We start from the raw sequence: 20,031 nt of genomic DNA, 5'->3' as shown, positions 1-20,031 counted from the left end.
AATAAAACAAGTAGGCCTAGCTTATGTGTTTGAAATAGCGATTTTTAGGTTTAACTAAGAATAGCCTATAAGAGTGTTGTATAAAGGTATCTAAGTTAAGATTCCCCACCTGTTTCCCCTTTCATAATTAGCCTATCAGTCACCTGTTAGTTAAAGATATCCAAGATGACGAGTCAATACAATTTACGCCCAAACCCTAAACCCTCTAGGAAACTAGTCGAAAATAGCGGGGATAGTGACGATAATAATCAAGACGACAACAACATTGAAATTCACACAAACACCAGCGATATTAGTGAAGATGAATCATGCACACTAACAGCGAAAAGCCCTGAAACATTATCACAACAAACACACTCAGAAGCAGAAAACAAATCCTTCGACGAGCGATCATTCCACAGTTCCGAGTCATCAGAAATTGTAGCCCTAGCCGCAAAGCAAACAAATTTTACTGACCAAATCAACGTCCCGGTGAACGATGAACAAGAAATCATAGGAATGAATATGACAGCTGATAGGCCTACATTCCTTACGACGGCAACAGAAACACAACAGCCAATCACAACACAGTTTCATGACGATCAATCACAGCGAACTTCTCATCACACTACAACAAACACCGTCACTCAACTACCGGACTTTATGGCCCAAATTCAAACGCTATTCCAATCTTTGGATAATAAAATGATATCGTTGGAGACCAGCATTAAAGATGAAATAAAGACCCACTATAAAATCCTCGATACTAAAATTGAATCTATCGTTGAATCACAAAATAAACTACAATTGGAATTAAACTATGTGCAGGAAAATCAACAAAAACAATCAGAGGAAATGAAATCAATTGAATCTAAATTAGCTACCCAAATTGCCGAAAGCTCCTATAATCTAAAAATGGACCTGAAAGCAGATCTACATGCCCATAAAACTGAAGTAAATGACATAGTCCATACCCAAAATAAAATTATTAGGGAAGAGATGAGCCAGACTATGAATACTAATTTAAATAATATTCAAAGTCAAATTCAGGAAACATATGAAACACAACATAAACAACTCAGACACACAGTAATTGAAAATACTCAACGGATTCAAGAACAACTAGAACCACAGATTAAAGCAAATCAAGGAAGAGTTGAACAAAACATTGAATTAATAGAAAATATGAAAACAACACTAAGTGAACATCATAACAAGATTGAATCTCTACAACACGAAGCCACTGTTAAACAGAGTACATTCACCCCTAACATTTATGTATCTTGCGGTAGCGGAACTAATGTTGACTCAATTGTACCTAAATTCACTGGACGAGCACACAACCCCAAAGAGTTCTTAAACAAACTACAAAAATATTACTGTCGCAATTTGGTTCGCCAGAGTCCCACAACCGACCCTAAAGAATTCTTAATTGATACGATAGAGATGAGTTTAGAAGGGAGCGCTTCACGATGGTTTTATCTTATCAAAAGTAATATTAATACATGGGATGAGTTTGAGAGCATGTTTCTCATGAAATTTTGGAGCCAATCAGTACAGCGTGGAATTCGACATAGATTGGAAAATGAGAGGTACCGTCCTGGAGGAAAACTGACCCGCTCTGAATACTTTATAGAGAGAGTCATAACGTTGAAATCAATGTCCCCACCTTTATGTGGGCTGATGAAGAAATTATTACATTGTTAAGCGATCACTTCAGTGAACTAATACAAGATGCCCGCATAGTACAGAATTCCAACACAATATTTGCATTTGAATCGATCCTCCAGCGTGAAGATATAAAAGACGGAAATCGCCTTAATAAACAAAACCATTCCCCATCACACAATACACCAGCGACAAACCGAAATGAACCAAGGCCCAACTATAACACACAACCACAAAACAGATATCCTGACCGCACTAATAACATCAACCAAAATGCATACCAACCAAGATATGACATGAAGTATCAACAAAAAATCGACCATATAACCACAACCAACAATACAACCACTGGCCAAACCAACAAAACTGGTTCCCTTACCCACAAGGCAGATTTCCACAAAATTCAAATAATTATCCCACTAGGAACGGAAACCGAACTGAACCCAATTATATGACCCCAGAACAACGACAGGTCTGTACCACCATAATCGATAAGACCGACCAACCACACAAGTCGGATTTAAACTAAAGAGCACTGAGAGCAAAAATGGCCTACACACCACTTCCCCTCAAAATAATATTCCCTCAATTGTCTCTTCAGTCAGGGTGTCTACCAACCGGGAAAACCGGGAATTGTGCTTAATTTTTTACTGGCCATGAAATGTACGGAATTGTCCTTAAATGCCAGACTATGTCCTTAAATTTTTAATGGGCAATAATTTAACTATCGCTACCCTAGTGGAAGACATCAATAGAAATCAATAGAAAAAATCTATTGATATCACTAGATGCTTAGTGATATCAATAGATGTTCATGGATATCATTACAAGTAAATACAAACAAATAGACATCACTGAAAACTTAGTCAATACATATCACTAGACATCTATAAACATAAAATATATCAATATAGATCATTAGAGCAAACAAATCGTTCATTGATATCAATAGAGAATATTTTTTAAATATGTTAGATGTAAATATAAATCAATAGACATCAATACGGATTAAAAAAAAATGCAAAATATCTCTAAAAAGTATCACATATGAACATTGGATTATACAAAATACCAATGTAAACTTTGTGAAATAAACAGTAATAAAAATGTTATTTTTTGGAAAAAGGAAAAACTCTAGTTCTAGGTCATAGGCGTTAGCTGAGGTACCTAAAACTCAATATAGGTAATTTTAAAATATATAATTTTAAAATTGTTCTAAAACAGTTACAACTTGTATTAAAACTTATTTTTTAAACTGTCAAAAACTGATTGCTAAACATTAAAATTGTTGTAAAACAGTTACAACTTGTATTAAAGATTATTTTTTAAACTGCCAAAAACTGATTGCTAAACATTAAAATTGTTGTAAAACAGTTTACAACTTGTATTAAAACTGATTTTCTTAAACTTCAAAAAAGTGGTTGTAAAACAATTTTAAAATTGTTGTAAAACAGTTACAGCTCGTATTGAAACTTATTTTTTTCAACTCCAAAAATCTTATTGTTAAACAATTTTAAAATTGTTTCAATCTTATATCAAAATTGTTGTAATATGAAGTTTAAATCAAAATGTTTTAAAATTGTTATACAACAATTATTGTAATACAGCTTTCGACAACTTTAAACAATTTTTTTGCTTATTGGGTTATCATTAGGGATAAAAATGCCTCACAAATTCATTATTGAATTCCTTATTTCTAGAAATCAATAAAAATAAATTGTATTGACACTATTCATATCACCCAAGTAGCAAGAAAACAGTTTGAACTGGTAATAAAACAGTTTTGAAACATGTTAAAGCATATTGGTACATGCTTGAAATGACACAAATGCCATTGAAAATCGTTTTTAAGTTAAATTATGAGGCCTAACACAGCTTCTCGCATTCAAAATGGCTATCATTACTTCTTCAGACAAGAAGCGATCGTGGTGTAATGGCTAAGACAACCGGCTTCCATGCTGGAGTCTCTGGTTCAATTCTCGGGAACCCACTTTACTTTTTGCCAAGAATTTTTTTACTTTTTAATTTTTATTTTATTTTTAGTGCATAGTTGATATTATTTAATGTTTTGAAACAAATCAAAAATGGTTTTTTAACAAGCTACAAATAATTTTCAAATAAGCTAATGACTCGGATCCTATTTACTTGTATTGATATGTATTGATGTGTATTGGCCCAAATACACATACGTATCAATACGTATCAATATACAATTTTTGTATTGATATATATTGATCTCTTCCACTAGGGTAGTTGGTTAGGAACACATATAAGGTTTATCAGATGTTTGTTTAGTTGAAATTTTCATAAATTTATTACTAGGATAATTGTGCAATAAAAAACTATTAGAAGCTCAAACCCATTAACATTTTATCACCACAATCAAGTGTAAAGTCAAGTACTTCCAAGAACCATTGTGAAAGTAGCTTAGGTCATAAAAGTTTTATCACTTTTATTCCTTTACAACTTCCATTATTTATTACTTGGGTAATTATTATGAGATCCCAAACCTATTTAATCATGGAAATAATAGTTTTATTGTAATGGCTGTTAAATTTCACTTCTTACTTGTACTTTTATCTTCTTGAACATTCAATTTGCCGCTGGCCATTGCCTACTGTCATAAAACTGTTTATGGTTTCATACTAAACTTGTAACTAATCTACAGTATTATTTTGTAAGTTAAAACATTGTTTATGGATATTACTTTCAATTGACAAAACCACAAGCATTGTTGTTTGCATTAATTGTAACGCATTGCATTTTCTGTATCTTTGTCTTATATTGTTGGCTGTTCAGGTTTCAATGTTTTTGTTTTGTTAGAGAAGTAATATTTCTCATCTTGTCTTTACATCATCACCTGATCAAATATTAATTGTCTTGTTTACCTTTGGTATGTAATGTTTTGGTTTTGGTGTAATTGTTAATAAAGATGTATTAATAATTTGTTCAGTATAAAAACGTTTTCCATTATATTTCTGGGCTATTTATTACATTAACTATTAGGTTATGGGCCCAGCACGCTAAGTTGCCTTTGTTTTTTGTATTAATTTTATATGTCTTTGTTTTTAACAGTCCGTCTGTAATTCCCATCACATTACCATATGTCAATTTTCATTGTTGCATTCATTCGTCGCGAATCACCTCTCATATCAACACGTACACATTATTTCTCTCATAAATTATACTCTTTATACCAAAACCTCGACTTTTTCCTCTTTTTAGTATAATTACACCGCACATTTTTGGTTGAGGATGAATTTCTTGCTGTAGTCATGCTGAATGGCTTGCCTAGTCATTATGAACCTATGGTTATGGCATTGGAAAATTCAGGAACCAAATTAACAGTTGAACTAGTCAAGTCTAAATTACTTCAAGAAGATTTAAAATCTGTCAGTCCTGGTCATAACAATTCAAATAGAAATGCATTAGCTACAAAACAGAACACTAAACGTTCTGACGTGATATGTTATCGATGCCACAAACATGGTCATAAAGCATCAGATTGTTTTAAAAATTCTTCTAAAATCGGGAAGGGTACTAATCCGAACAAACGTGCTAATCAGATATCAAATAACAGTAATGAAAGCAGTGACTGGTGTGTTCTATCGGCATTAGCAACCAAAACTAGTGCTGATTGCTGGTATCTTGATTCAGCTTGTACGAATCACATGACAGGCCAGAGAGATTTACTTCAAAAATACCAAAAGTATAACAAACCTGGTATGGATGTCATTGTGGCGAACAATGAAAAGCTGAAATGTGAAGGTCAAGGAGAAGCAACAGTCATGATAGAGTCTGTTGAGAGGAAAGTTACTGATGTTGTCCATGTACCTAATTTAAGTTTAAATTTGCTTTCTGTTAGTCAAATGGTAAATAAAGGTCTAACAATGGTTTTTTCTGAAGACGGGTGTGATGTATACAAACAGGAGGACTGTAATGTATCGGGTCAACCTGTAGCTCATGCCACAAATGTGGATGGTCTTTACAAGTTGGACATTGATCCTGATAACCAAATGTCAAGCAACTTTGCAGGAAATAGTAAAGACACAGAAGATCTATGGCACCGTCGTCTTGCTCATTTAAGTCGGAAGAAGGACAAAATGTCAACTGGTATGTCATATTCTAGTCAAGGTTCACCCTGTATTTCTTGCATACAAGGTAAGCAAACTACAACTCCTTATTCTAAAAAGAAGAAGGGAACTCGTGCTGTAGAAATTTTAGGATTAGTACATTCCGACTTATGCGGTCCAGTGAATGTTACTTCGCATGGAGGAGCTCAATATTTACTAACTCTCACTGATGATTTTTAAAGAAAGACATTCGGCTACTTTTTGAAGCAAAAGAATGAAGTTGTTTCCAAAATTAAAGAATGGAAATTGCTTGTAGAAAATGAGACTGGGAAAAGATTGAAGAAACTCCGTACTGATAATGGAGGTGAATTTGTGAACAAAGAGCTAGAAGATTTTCTTAAAGCTTCTGGAGTACAACATCAAACAACTGCTCCATACTCACCATCTCAAAATGGCGTTGCTGAGAGGGCAAATCGTACAATTTTTTAGAAGACTCGTTCTCTGCTGCATGATTCTGGCTTGGACAAAAAGTATTGGGCTGAAGCAGCTAATACTGTAATTTATTTGAAGAATCGGTCTCCTACTAAAGCTGTTTTTGGGAGAACACCGGAAGAGGTGTGGACCAACAAGAAGGTTGATCTTAGGCATTTGCGAGTTTTTGGTTGCAAAGCTTTTGCTCACGTACCAAGTGGACAAAGAAAGAAGCTCGATCCCAAAAGTCGTGAGTTGATTTTTGTTGGTTATTGCCAAAACTCTAAAGCCTACAGACTTGTTGATCCAAGATATCCCTCTAAGATAATCATATCCAGAAATGTTGTGTTCTTAGAGGAAAAACCAGTTGAAGGGAGAAGTGAGAGATAACAAATCATACAAGATTTTAGATCTATCAAATGATGATTCAGAGAGTAGAGCCATAACTGAGAATGATGTTAATGATGACATAGCTGAGAATGTATCAAATCTAGAAGAGGACATGTGTATAACAGATGACACAATATCAGAACCTGACACAGAAAACAGAGAATCAAGCCTTGAAGAAGAAAAGCGAGAATCAAGTCTTGAAGAAGAGATGTACACAACAAATGATCCTGAAGCAATCCCAGAGGTGAGAAGATATCCACAAAGAACACGGAAACCAAAGGACATGGGACCATTTGAAGTATATAATGTGGTTCATGATCATACACCAACCAGTGTATTTGAAGCATTAAATGGGAAAGATAAAGATCTCTGGGGAAAAGCAATGAAAGAAGAATATCTTTCGTTCAAAGAAAATGATGCTTGGAGTTTGGTAGACTTACCCAAAAGAACAAAACCTGTCAAGAGTAAATGGATCTTTAAGATCAAGAGAGACAGTAATGGAGACATAACAAACTACAAGGCTCGGCTAGTAGCAAAAGGGTTTACACAAAAGTATGGTGTTGACTACAAAGAGACTTTTTCTCCTGTTGTGAGAAACTGCACTCTCAGAACGTTGATGGCTCTAGCAACAGAAATGGATCTAGATATTCATCATTTAGATTTTTCAACTGCTTTTTTGAACGGACATCTAAAGGAAACTGTGTATATGCAACAACCTGAAAACTTTGTTGTACCAGGCAAAGAATACAAAGTATGTTTATTAAACGGTCTATCTATGGTCTTAAACAGTCATCAAGAACTTGGTATGAGAAAATAAATCAAGTACTTACATCTTTAAAATTCAAAAGATTGAATTCTGAACCTTGTGTCTATCAAAGAAGAAGTGACAATAGTATGACAATAATTGCACTGTATGTTGATGATTTGTATTTATTTTACAATAACAAAGATGAAAAACTTCAAATTATTGAGCAACTAATGAGTACTTTTAAAATGAAAGATCTAGGACCAGCTCAAAATATCCTAGGAATGAGGATGAAGAGAGGAAATGACTTTTTGTGCCTAGATCAGTCAGTTTACATTCAAAATATATTGGAAAAGTTTAAGATGACTGATTGCAAACCTGTGAATACTCCAATAGAGGCTGGATTATACCTAGAAAAGGATAAATCGGGAAGTGAATCATATCCTTATCGAGAACTTATAGGAAGTTTGATGTATCTAGCTGTCAACTGTAGACCAGATATTGCACATGCAGTTAGTTATCTTAGCCAGTTTAATAGCTGTTACGGGAGTGTGCACTGGAAGGCAGCAAAGCGTATCTTGAGATACCTAAAAGGAACTATTGAGAGAGGTATTGTGTACAAAAAATCAGGGAATCTTGAAATGGAAGCATACGTTGATGCGGACTGGGCTAACGACAAAGAAGACAGGCGTTCTTATACGGGATATATTTTCAAGTTAGCAAATGGACCTATAAGCTGGGAGAGCAGGAAACAACGCACAGTGGCATTGTCAAGTACAGAAGCCGAGTATATGGCACTTAGTGATGGAGCAAAAGAAGCTAAATTTCTACGAAGTCTGTTGAAAGAACTCTTAGGGAAGAAGGATGCGATTGTAATTTACAATGATAACCAATCCGCCCAAAAACTATCAGTAAACCACATGTTGAATCGCAGAACAAAGCATATTGACATACAAAATCATTTCATAAGAGAAGCTGTCGAACAAGGGGACATTATTCTGAAGTATAAGCCAACAGCAGAAATGCCAGCAGATATTTTGACAAAAGGTGTTCCTGGCCCACGACATCAAGAGTTAGTGCAATTAATTGGACTGGATCAAGTTGATAAACATTAAGGGGTGGTGTTAGAGAAGTAATATTTCTCATCTTGTCTTTACATCATCACCTGATCAAATATTAATTGTCTTGTTTACCTTTGGTATGTAATGTTTTGGTTTTGGTGTAATTGTTAATAAAGATGTATTAATAATTTGTTCAGTATAAAGACGTTTTCCATTATATTTCTGGGCTATTTATTACATTAACTATTATGTTTCCCATATTTATTTATTGTGTTATATGCTTTAAGCAATCTAAATCTTATGAAGTAGAATGATGATGGTGACTTTGCTGCTATTATAACCTCATTGTTAGTTCCTCAGTTGATATAGCCCCCCCTAAATAATTAGGTCTAGGCCTGGGTATTTTTATTCTTTGAAAGAGCTGTAGAATATACTAAGAAAATGTAATTGATCCCAATAACTTTGCAAATGAAAAGACAATAATCTTTCTCTGTGTTTACTGGTAGCCGCTTACCATACCGATTTTGTATTGAGAACTGAGGTACAATATATGTATTAAAGATTTGTTTCAAAAGTAGTCGAGAACTTAACGTTGTGCTAGGGTGAATCATGCCTAACTAATCCACATAGATCGGATATAATACGATAATGTTTCCATGACCGATCGAGATATTCAGGATTTTGTCGCTATTGCGGTAGACGATGATTGGGTTTCTCTTTTACACTAAAGCTTTACCCAAAGTAAATGTTTGCTCATTTCAATAAATTTCTATTTTAAAATTTAACTCCTGTCTACTATTACTTACTTTTCTCTCTGGTACAACTACAGTGAAGAACAATATTAATACAGTTTGACAAATCAGGAAAATATATTTGGTAATCGGTGCGACAAAGTGTCCTTAAATGTACGGGAATTGTCCATGAATTTTTTATCGGGAATGTAGTAGACACCCTGAGAGTGCAAGAAAATCCCTTCGGAAAAATAAGGCCAAATGTATATAATGAATTAAATAATTGTTATGAAACTGATGTTATCTGTTGTGACAGAGAATTTTTATTAAGTGAAGAAGATGAATCAATTAATGATTCCCACGAGATTAAACAAATTGATTTTCCAGAAATTAGTGTTAAAATTAATAAATCTAAGATAAATGCCCTAATTGACACCGGCTCTAATGTAACATGTATAGCCTATCGGAAAAACGGTTCCTAGAAAATAAACACCACATAGGTCATTTTGAAGAATTGCCAATTACAAATACACATATTAAAACCGCTACGGGAGATCGATCTAAGCGCATAACTAAAATCATAATGTTACCTGTAATGATAGAAAATGAAGAAACTCAACTACAAGTTTTACTCATACCAAACTTAGTTAGGAATTTAATAATTGGGAATGATGTATTAAATATATGGCAGTTTGAGATGAATTTTAAAGAAAAAGTTATGAAATTGAAGATTAATAATAATAATATTACTTTGAAGTTCGGAGAGGTATCTGTTGAAGGTATAAATTGCAATTTTGTATCCGAGCAAAGCTCAAGGCGAAGCATTGAGAACGAAAATAATGATGATAAATGTTATGAAGATAATTATGATAGTATTAATAATGATATGAAAACAAACAACAATCTACATTATATTAATTATATTAATAACAATCCTAACTTAAATATGAGTAAAAATACAGGAAGTCTACGAAGGTGCATTCAAGATCAGTACAATTTTAGGGCATTCAACTTATAATGTAAGCACTCTAGATGATAAGAAGACATTTGGGCCATACCACATTTCAGCACGAAAAAAATATATATTCCTCCTCAGCCGAAGATACAAGTTTAATAATCAAAAGTATATGTATGAAGAATAATAGTATATTTAAAGAAAATTTTAAATTGAAGAAAATTAAATGAAAAGTGTGTGTAGAGAGACCTTAAACCCATGTAAATAGTTAAATGTAAATAAAATAGACACTCCACAAAGTGAATTAAATACCAGAAGAAATATGTAAATTAAAAACATAAAATAGACGCTCTGCAGTGTAATGAAATAATAACTTAATTAAGAAAAGTGTGAAGTGAGAAAAGATGTTAAGGAACAATAAACTCATATGATAGTGATGAGAAAGTCATATTACCCCATTGTCCCCAATACATAAACAATAGTAGGTACTTCCTTCTCCTATCTTTAATGTTATTAATTGTTATAATTTTGTTGTTATATTGTTCATGATTCAATAATTGTGTTGATTAAGTATTTGTATTTCAATAACCATGTTCCACCCATCGTTCTTCATTAATAGTTAAGTCTTCTTTTATTAAATGTTCACATTTCAAACCAAAATTTATTTCACTGTGTATCGAAACCTCATATTACATGTAATATTCAGTTTCTGCGGGGATATTGCAACAGTTCATAAAATTTTGTATAATTAAATAATATATAAATAGCCTATTACCAGTCAATTTTTAAGCCTAAAAGCCTATTTAAAATATACTATGTTTACAATCTATTTCAAACACAAGCTAAAATAAATTAAATATATAGATAATTAAAAAAAATCTCAAAAAGTATTCTACACAAATGAAATTTCATACAATATTAATTGGCCTGAGTGACTAAAAGTGAACAGTAAACTTCAAGATCTAGAAGACCTGAATACATTGTTGCTGAAAAACATGTGTTAAGTAACAACTGGACTTCTTCCTTCTTCTACCATGAACTAGCCTGGGTGAGAGTTTAAAAACTAGTTTGTATGATTTTTATATTATAATATTTTCTAGTAAAAAGTGAAAAGCTAAACCAAAATAGTCTAATTATTTCAAATAGTTTAAACGAGAAGAAATGTGGAAACTTGGAAGAAACTTGGTAATCTCCATCTTATTATTAGGCTACAGACTATCCTATTTAGGTGTTGGACAATTTGAGAACATTAGCCTACTTCTGAGGTGGATCGAGTAGCCTCATAGCTGTTAAAATTTATATAGCCTAAAATCTTGATTCAAGTAAAGACTTTTGTTTTAGAACAATCTTATCCAAATTTGATATAAAATTAAAAAAAAAAAATCAAAGGCTAACTTTATTATCATAAAAAAAAGTTTCAAATTAAAAGATTAGCAAGGACATTGGAAATTAAAGAGAGTTCCAAGCACTAACCCTAAACCCTGAGGTTGCAGAAGAGCTCTTACCAGCAGGAAATATGTTTTAATTATTGTCCATTGGTCAAAAACATGTGCACACTGTTTATAAATAATGTGTACATCTATACTTAAATACGTATCAGGAGCTCTTAATAAATATATATATGCTATATAAATATGTTGTATAATAGAATTAGTTAACAATAAACAGCCTTAAGCAACAATAAAAATATTAATCTATGAAGACAAATGTATTTTGATAGCTATTATGGCGGTGTTTGATGTCAGAGATTAATTTAAATGTAAGGCGAGCGAATTAAAGCCTCTGCAGCCTCTCGTCCCACAGTCATCAGCCACTCACAGACCTTGCTTTTATACACAGCGACACTGCCTGATTCAGCATCAGTTATGTTGGGCGGCAAGTTGCGATAAAGGATGTGAGCTATGTAAAACACGTTATTTTTCAACTAACTATATGCTAGTTGTGGAGTGCGGTATCCAAAGTTATGCCTGAGTCTAGTGTGATAACTGTGTTGTAAGTTAGAAAAAATAATTTCCTTGTTGTTCTTAATGAAAAGTAATAGTGTTTTGATAAACAATTGTCTAATATTGAAAACTGGGAATTCAGAAAAAAGTAAATTCGTTGAGTAATGTTTCGGTCTTTCCCACCATACACGTAACGATCGGCCGGCCGGCCCGGCCTGAACAGTCCACGCCGGCCGGCCGATCGTTACGTGTATGGGGTCGCCGGAAGGCCGACAGTACAGTAGTAGCATTATTTTTTTATTTACGTTCATTTTTAAGGTGTCAGGCACGGTCATTGACATAACCTAACTTTATTTTCTGTTCAGTCTTTGTACTAATATGGCTACGTGGACTAATCAGCATGTGCTAGCCTTTATAGAAGAATACAGAAAGCATGAATGTCAGCGGAGGGTCAAAACAAAGGCATACCACAACAGGAACTTAAAAGATCCAGCTTATAGCAAGTTAACAAAAACGTTTTTGCCGTACGAAAACTGACTGCACACTTGCCACTAGGCGGAGAAATTTCAGTCCGGCCGGCAGGCGTATCGTTGCGTGTATGGGGACCCTCCTTTCACAGGCCAACTGTTCAGTTTGGCCTTCCGGCCCTCGCCGCCCGGCCGATCGTTACGTGTATGGGGGGCCTTAAGAATAATTTTGATTAAGGTTTTCTGGGTTACGTGAAGAGGAGCCAATGTGGCAGCTGATACACCACCCCACGCCAGTATGCCATACAGCAGCACAGACTGCACGTATGCATAGTAAACGTATCTGCAGTGGTCAATCGTTAACACACGGCTTAGTTGATAAAAGGCGTAGACCAGTTTCCTCAATCTTTGCTTTACATAGATAATATGAGGAGACCATGTCATCCTTTGATCAATGATCACCCCAAGGTACTTGTATTGGTCCACACGATCGACTGTGTCACATCCGCAGGTATTAGACCACAGATCACCACATGAATGAAGATAGAGTTTTCTAAGGCTAGGATCACGGGTTCGAGATAAGAAAACTGGCATGCACTTGGTTTTTGATACATTTAATGTCAATGTGTTATGATCCAGCCAATTTTTTATTTTAAGTAAGTCAGATGCAGCTTGATGGTAAACATCGTCCCACGTATTACCCGAGGACACTACCGCTGTGTCATCAGCAAAAAGAAACAATTTACCATCGACTCTTAATTTAGTAATGTTATTGATATATATTAAAAAGAGAAGAGGACCTAGGTTACTTCCTTGGACGACACCATAGTCAATGTTAGTGATATCACTATTTTCGCCATTAATAGTAACCAACTGTGATCGGCCAGTCAAATAGCTGCGGAACCAGTCAAGTGATGGGTTGTCAACGCCTATCAACTGCAGTTTTGTGATTAATTTATGCCTATCAATAGAATCGAATGCTTTGGCCAAGTCTAAAAAGGTTACAAGCACACGTTTTTTATCATCAATTTTTTCATAAATATGTTTTGAGATATTAAATAAGGCACGGGTAGTGCTTGCGTTAGCTCTGAACCCAAACTGTACGTTGTTAATGATATTATTTTCCTCGAGATATCTATACAACTGTTGCTTGACACATTTTTCAATTATCTTGGATACCAAGTTAAGAAATAGGTCTGAAATTTGCTATCACATTCTTTGGGCCTGATTTATAGATCGGGATTACTTTGGCAATTTTATAAGGATTTGGAAAAGTATTAGTTGATATACTTAAATTTACAATGTGAAATAAGGGTTGGTGTAATACGTCTAGATTATGCTTTATCAGTTTAGAGGGTTTAGAGGAAATGCCATCATACCCAGGTGCCGAGTTTCCTCTGATTTTGGTAACCACGCCTAGTAAATCTTGATGGGTAATTGGTTCCAGTGAGAACTGGGAGTTCACAGCAAAATCAGCATCCTCTATTTCGACAGGACCAACAGGCTGCAAAGCCCCGGCTAGCTGGGATCCGACGGAAGCAAAGTATTTGTTAAATTTATCACAGATGGAGGGGACAGTGTCGCTGTGTGCTCCAAATGCACCGACTGGAAATTTGCATTTGGGATCTGTGCGACCCGCTACTTCGTTCACTATATTCCAAAATTTCTTTGGATCTCCTTGAGCGTCATTGATCTTATTTTTGTAAAAATCGTATTTTGCCTTTTTAGGTGTGGATTTTAATATGTTTCTGTATCTAACATAGCGTGCACGCAGTCTAGTATTAAAGGGGTGTTTATTGGTTAGTCTACTTATTTTGTCCCGATGACGTATTGATTTTAAGAGACCGTTAGGCCTAGTTATCCACGGTTTTATCTTGAACGTTTAAGCGGTAGTGGTAACGGTAGATGAATTACGTTTAACAGTGGAAATAAGTATATCATTAAAGATTTTTGCGGCGGAATGGACATCTATTGATGTATAGATTAGATCCCAGTTTTGAACGAGGAGATCTTGCTTAACATGCTCCCAGTTGATTGTTTTTAGAGAGTGATTGTTTACTCTCGGATTGGTTTTGGCAGTAGGCTACTTTTAATTTCGAGACAAATACTGTAGTGGTCTGTGACTGAGGTCTGTAGGATGGATGAGTTGGCTGTAAAGTTGAGCGGAAGTTTGACAAAGTAATGATCTATACACGTGTTACTTATTGGCCTTTAAGTGTTACTTTGTCTATACACTGGATGAATCCTAGGTCACTCAGTATGTCTAAGTAACGGTCTTCCAAAGAATTTAATTGAGGGCTCAAAATGTCACAGTTGATGTCACCTGCAATTATTTTCATGCTAGAACAATTTGTTGAATTTGTTATATAATCATGTAAGCTATCAATAAAAATTTGCAAAGACGAAGCAGGGCTGCGATAAATGGCAGTTAAGTTACAATTCACGCCTGCCCACGTAAAAGTCAAGGAAAGACTCGTAGCGACACCGCCAATAAATAGCTGGTTACAGGAAGTTGATAATGAGTTAACTTATCTATGTATATTACTATTCCATCGTTCTGATCCAAGTTGTTGTAGCTTCTAAATATGTTATAGCCATCAATAGCCAACAAATTACTATCATCATTTAACCAAGCTTCAGTCAGAATAATACAATGAAATTTGATTTTTATACCCTGAAGAGTTAATAGTAGGTCATCTATGTTTTTATTATAGCTCCTGATATTTTGGTGTAAGACTCTAAACTTACAAAACGAGTTACTACTATCTAAATTATCATCAAATAATTTGTGATTCGGATTAACAATTTCTTTACAAATAACAAAGGGAGATTCATCGTAATCTATGTTCATTTGCCACTTTGCCCGTTTAAGTGTTATGCCTACCTAAGTAAGGCTAGGCTATTAAAATAACAAAACTTCCCAAAGATATACTAGATTCCTAGTTCCTTTATTCAGTAACGTAGGCTACTAATTTTCATCCTAAACAAAGAACAAAATTTGAAAATAACTAAGGTAACTAAGCTATGAAATAGGCCTTAGCTTGGTCCAATGAAGGGCTTCTCTAACTTAAATCTCAATGCCGGTATAAAATTCAAGGAAAGATCTTTAAGTAAGGTTTAAATAAGGAATTAAATATTGTTCTTAATAATAAGGACTTACTAGCACACGTAAGAGACATAGTGTTGAAGTAATTTTACACTTCTAACTTTTTCACAACTCTTGAGAGTAAAACTTGTATACTCAACGCCGAGCCGAAGCCAAACTCCAACTCCAACTCTGTCCCTTCTCCCTAAACTTGAACGAACACACTCAATGTTTTGGGGTTATGTTATGTTATGGTAGGCCTATGTATTATGTGGGTCTGACTGAAGGGAGGTACAAATGAGGCAAATTTAGTTCAAATTTCCTCCGTGAACAGCGCTGTATTAGAGAGCACAGCAGGCCATGACGTCATCGTTGATTCGGTCGAGTACTCGAGTCGTCAGTCGCCAACTATCGATATAATCGATAGATCCTACTACAATCGATATTTGCCCATCGTAGTCGTACGTACTATGGTAACATACTCATACTGTATTAACATAAATAAAAATTAATCAGTTTGAGTGTTCTTTATCCAAGGTATTAACTTATACAGTACCATGCTTATACTCTATTTACAAAAACATTGCCAAACTTAGACTCAGGGGCTTCCATGAAATAAGATCAATCATTTATCAATTATGTTAAATATACCGGTTGAAATAGAAATCTTTAGCTTGAAATGATTGGTTATAACTTGGCAAAAAATGGTTTATTTAGGTCCCTTTTTCGTTTAGCTTTTAAAGACTGGTTCAAAGGCACTCATTTTCATTGGTTCCAAAGCCAATTTATATTAACTTAGGCCAGTTTCTGTCTTGGAGTTAATTTTTAAGAATGCCATTAATAAATCAGCACTATTGATAATTTAAAGCGGACAAGTCTTGCTTTTTTTATTAAGTTGTATCCTCCCAATAAAGAATTTTGAATAATGTATAGGTAGGCTACACCTAACGTACCTAATCGAGGCTACTATAATATTCCTGTACAAATAATTTCATTTGGTCAAAGATGGTGTCAAGATTTACCCAGGGATGTAAATCTCACCAACCTTTCCACCAGAATAATGATATAGGCCTAGTGCAAGATAACAACAATCCTAAATTGAAAACAATAATAGACCCCAACTAATTTGTATGAGTCACAATAGATCCAAAAACTTACCTTAACTTTAAAAATAAATTGGGCATAAAATAGTTTCAAACTGTAGTTTTTGGAATAAAAAGGATCAACGAATTTGCAGGAAAAGATACAGCACTTACACAACATATCATCCTCTCTTCGCTTCTCACGTCAGATTTGACATTACCGGTACATTACTTTGTTAGATAAAATATATTATTAAGTCTAAGAAAACTGCTATTAACAATATAAGAGGTTCTACCCGCAAATTCACGGGTGTACAGAAGCCACCATTAAATTAATTTAATCAACTTTGACTTTATATTTCATTTAAAGGGCCCAAGTTCGAGAAATTGTCATCTGAAAGGATGGTAAAAAAGCATTGGAGCCTTCAAACCTTACGTCCTAAGGTGGGTAGGGTTGTACCTGAACTCGCCGCTCTCTTTCACGTCTTTAATACTTTACTTAAATACTTGTCAATGAAATGGCGACCTGTTAAAAATCGGTTACAACCTCTTGGAACGAACGACATACCTACATGGTTTGTTAATCTCATATTCATCGTGTTTCGAACACCTTTAACCACTCACTTGTGTCAAACGGCTAGAGATAGCTTCACTGTTTATTCACCGCACCTCTTTTAAGAACATAAACCAACAAACTATATTGTAAATTGCATTGGCCAGCTGTTGTTCACTAAATTACTCAAATAACGTTAACTTCCAAAACATGCAAGGCGTAGCCCTTTGGAAATCAGTCTGTGGGGCAGACCTCTTAGGGAGTTTGTCCATATCAAAACTTTTCAGAAAATCTACACACTCTAAGCTTCATTTTGATATTCCATATGTCTATATTTTTATTTGGTAAATGGCCTTAACCGTTTACATAACATTTGTTTGCATCACTTTAATATGTACCTACCCATATAACACATGTACATCAATTGAACATTAAATTGATGTTCAAGAATGTTCAACTGAACATCGTATGCACATTCATGTTTGTACAAATTACGACTATTTAACATTCAATTATTGTACAAACGTCACAAACATCGATATACATATGATGTGCGTATCTCGATCAATTGATGATCAATTTTACATCAAATTGTTATTCAATTTAGGTTAAATTAAGATTCAATTGGACATCTAGTGAACATCATATGCACATTCATGTTTGTACAAATTGAGACTATTTAATGTGTATAACCATTGATGTGTATATTTAGTCCAATTGATGATCAATTTGATATAAAACTGTAATTCGATTTATGTACAATTGGACATTACGATTATTTGACTAAAACAGTGAAAAGCCGCAATCTTTGGTGACACACAAAGTGTCTGGTTCAGTTATCTATTTCAACTATAAATTTTACATTAAAAAATAAATCTATTTTTCAATTTTTGGTGGATAAAAACTCAAAGTTTAGACAAAACTATTTATTATATTCTATGCAAGTTAAAACCAAACTATGTAAAGAAATTACAAAAACTTTTAAAATCAAATAAAATGGAAATAAATGTTTCTTCGTCCACTCCAATCCTAATCATTGATGGTTGCGACAGCAGCACTTTTTGCCCTGAAACAAATATAATAGATTAACTTAATTATCGGTATGATTGTAGTCAATATTAATCATGCTGGGGTCTTGAATGATCAGGACTGCTTGTCAAAGAGTAGAGTTTAACATTATTCATTTTTTTTAAATATTTGCATAGGCCTAAGGCATTATTTCAAAATATTCTAATAAGAACGTGTAATAAATTGACGTGACAACAAATCAGCTAAGTTATTAAAAACACACATTATCTTGGAATGTAAATGTGTCGGGCTCCTGCATGTGCTGACAGTTTAATCGGTTAGTATGAAAAACACAAAATGTGAACACATCGACAGTTTGATTGCCGATACACATTGAAGTAGCCTACACAAAATTTAGTCTATAAGTAAGTTAGGCCTACTTTGTTCTTACTAATCAATCTTAGTCGTTCATATTTATAATTTGTCGATTGGATTTGATTCTACGACTAATGATAATAACACTTTTGAATAATTTAAAACAATGATATTATTGCATTGTGGTTGGGTTGGGTTAGATAAGGACTCAGGGTCTCGGCGCGTCAACCATAGCGTATTATGCATTACATTCTTACTTTTGTTTTACATTAAATAGGCCTAGGTCTACTCAATGAATGTACCATTATTGCTATATGATTACCGTAACTAATTGAAGGTGAAATAACTTAGGTACCGGTAATCAATAGATTGACTTGTTTGTAAACACCAATAGTAATATGAGGCGATGAATTTGAATATCAAAGTTTTAACTCAATTAGCCTACACTATGTATTGGCTAAATCTTAGAGGGTTATAGATAGTATTAACTTAGGCCTATTATTATTTGAAATTGGTTAAGTTCACTTTGGTTTTTTTTCAATTTGTTTGGCTACTTTTATAAGTAAATAAGGCCTATTGCTTTATAAAAAAAAAAAAAAAAACGCAGATTAGAGGATACGCGTCTGGTTACCGAATGTGGATTACTTAGGCACCCGGCATTGACGTCACCGGGTTGTGGGGGACCGGAACACCATTTCCACAACGATACGATATTTAGCCATTGGTGTTCGTGGTGTGTAGATAAAGTACATGGCTGATGTACATGAGGTATCTAGATCGAATCACATCGGTGATAGGCCCTAGAAGTTACTAACTTTTTTTCAAAGATTTTGCTTAGAATCCCATTTCTTCTTAACTGTACATCTTTGGTTAGAATTTTTGGCATTTATTTTTATTTTATGAACAGAATTTAACCTTCATTTGATTTGTTCATTATCAGCAAGTTTGGTTGGTTAGGTTAGGTTATGACTGTAGGCATAACTGCCGGACGCATAATCCACGTCCACGGTCCCAGTTGCGTATCCTCTGCGAAAAGGATAACTTAACCTAATGTTCTTAAGCAAGTGAGCAAGTAATTCTTAGAGCAAAACAGAAAACATTTTTTTAGTTTATTATGAATTTCTGTAATTTATAAGTTAACTGTAGGCCTAACTTTATTCCCAGCATACAAATTAACGATAACAAAATTAAATTTAAGATGCTCATGATACTTAAAATCAATAACTTAGTTTCACATACCGGTAGGCTATTACCACCTATGTTTTATTAGTAATAAAGGGTACGGTACAGTTTCTTAACTGGGCTATGCTGATATCGATTGAAACTATCGATTCGATTAGTAAACCTTCATGCGATTTTTTCACCGTCAGCAAGTTTGGTTGGTTAGGTTAGGTTATGATAGTTTAATTTTACATTATAAAAGATAAATTTTAAAATATCGATTA

General features: G+C 34.1%; 1 protein-coding gene across 1 annotated transcript in view; it reads right to left on the bottom strand.

Moving 5' to 3' along the window:
* LOC128982865 (pre-mRNA-processing factor 19) overlaps positions 1-15,815 on the bottom strand; it is a 73,301-nt gene extending 57,486 nt beyond the window's left edge. The window contains exon 1 of the mRNA XM_054401912.1: positions 15,644-15,815. Coding sequence (XP_054257887.1) covers positions 15,644-15,662 — 19 coding nt within the window. The 5' untranslated portion in view covers positions 15,663-15,815. The remainder of the gene's footprint in view (positions 1-15,643) is intronic.
* Positions 15,816-20,031: the final 4,216 nt, after the last annotated feature.

Source organism: Macrosteles quadrilineatus, unplaced genomic scaffold, assembly GCF_028750875.1.
Source record: "Macrosteles quadrilineatus isolate MER2022 unplaced genomic scaffold, UCM_ALF_1.0 Scaffold_1__1_contigs__length_201487025, whole genome shotgun sequence".
Classification (NCBI taxonomy): Eukaryota; Metazoa; Arthropoda; class Insecta; order Hemiptera; family Cicadellidae; genus Macrosteles; species Macrosteles quadrilineatus.
This window is presented reverse-complemented; position numbering and strand designations above follow the sequence as displayed.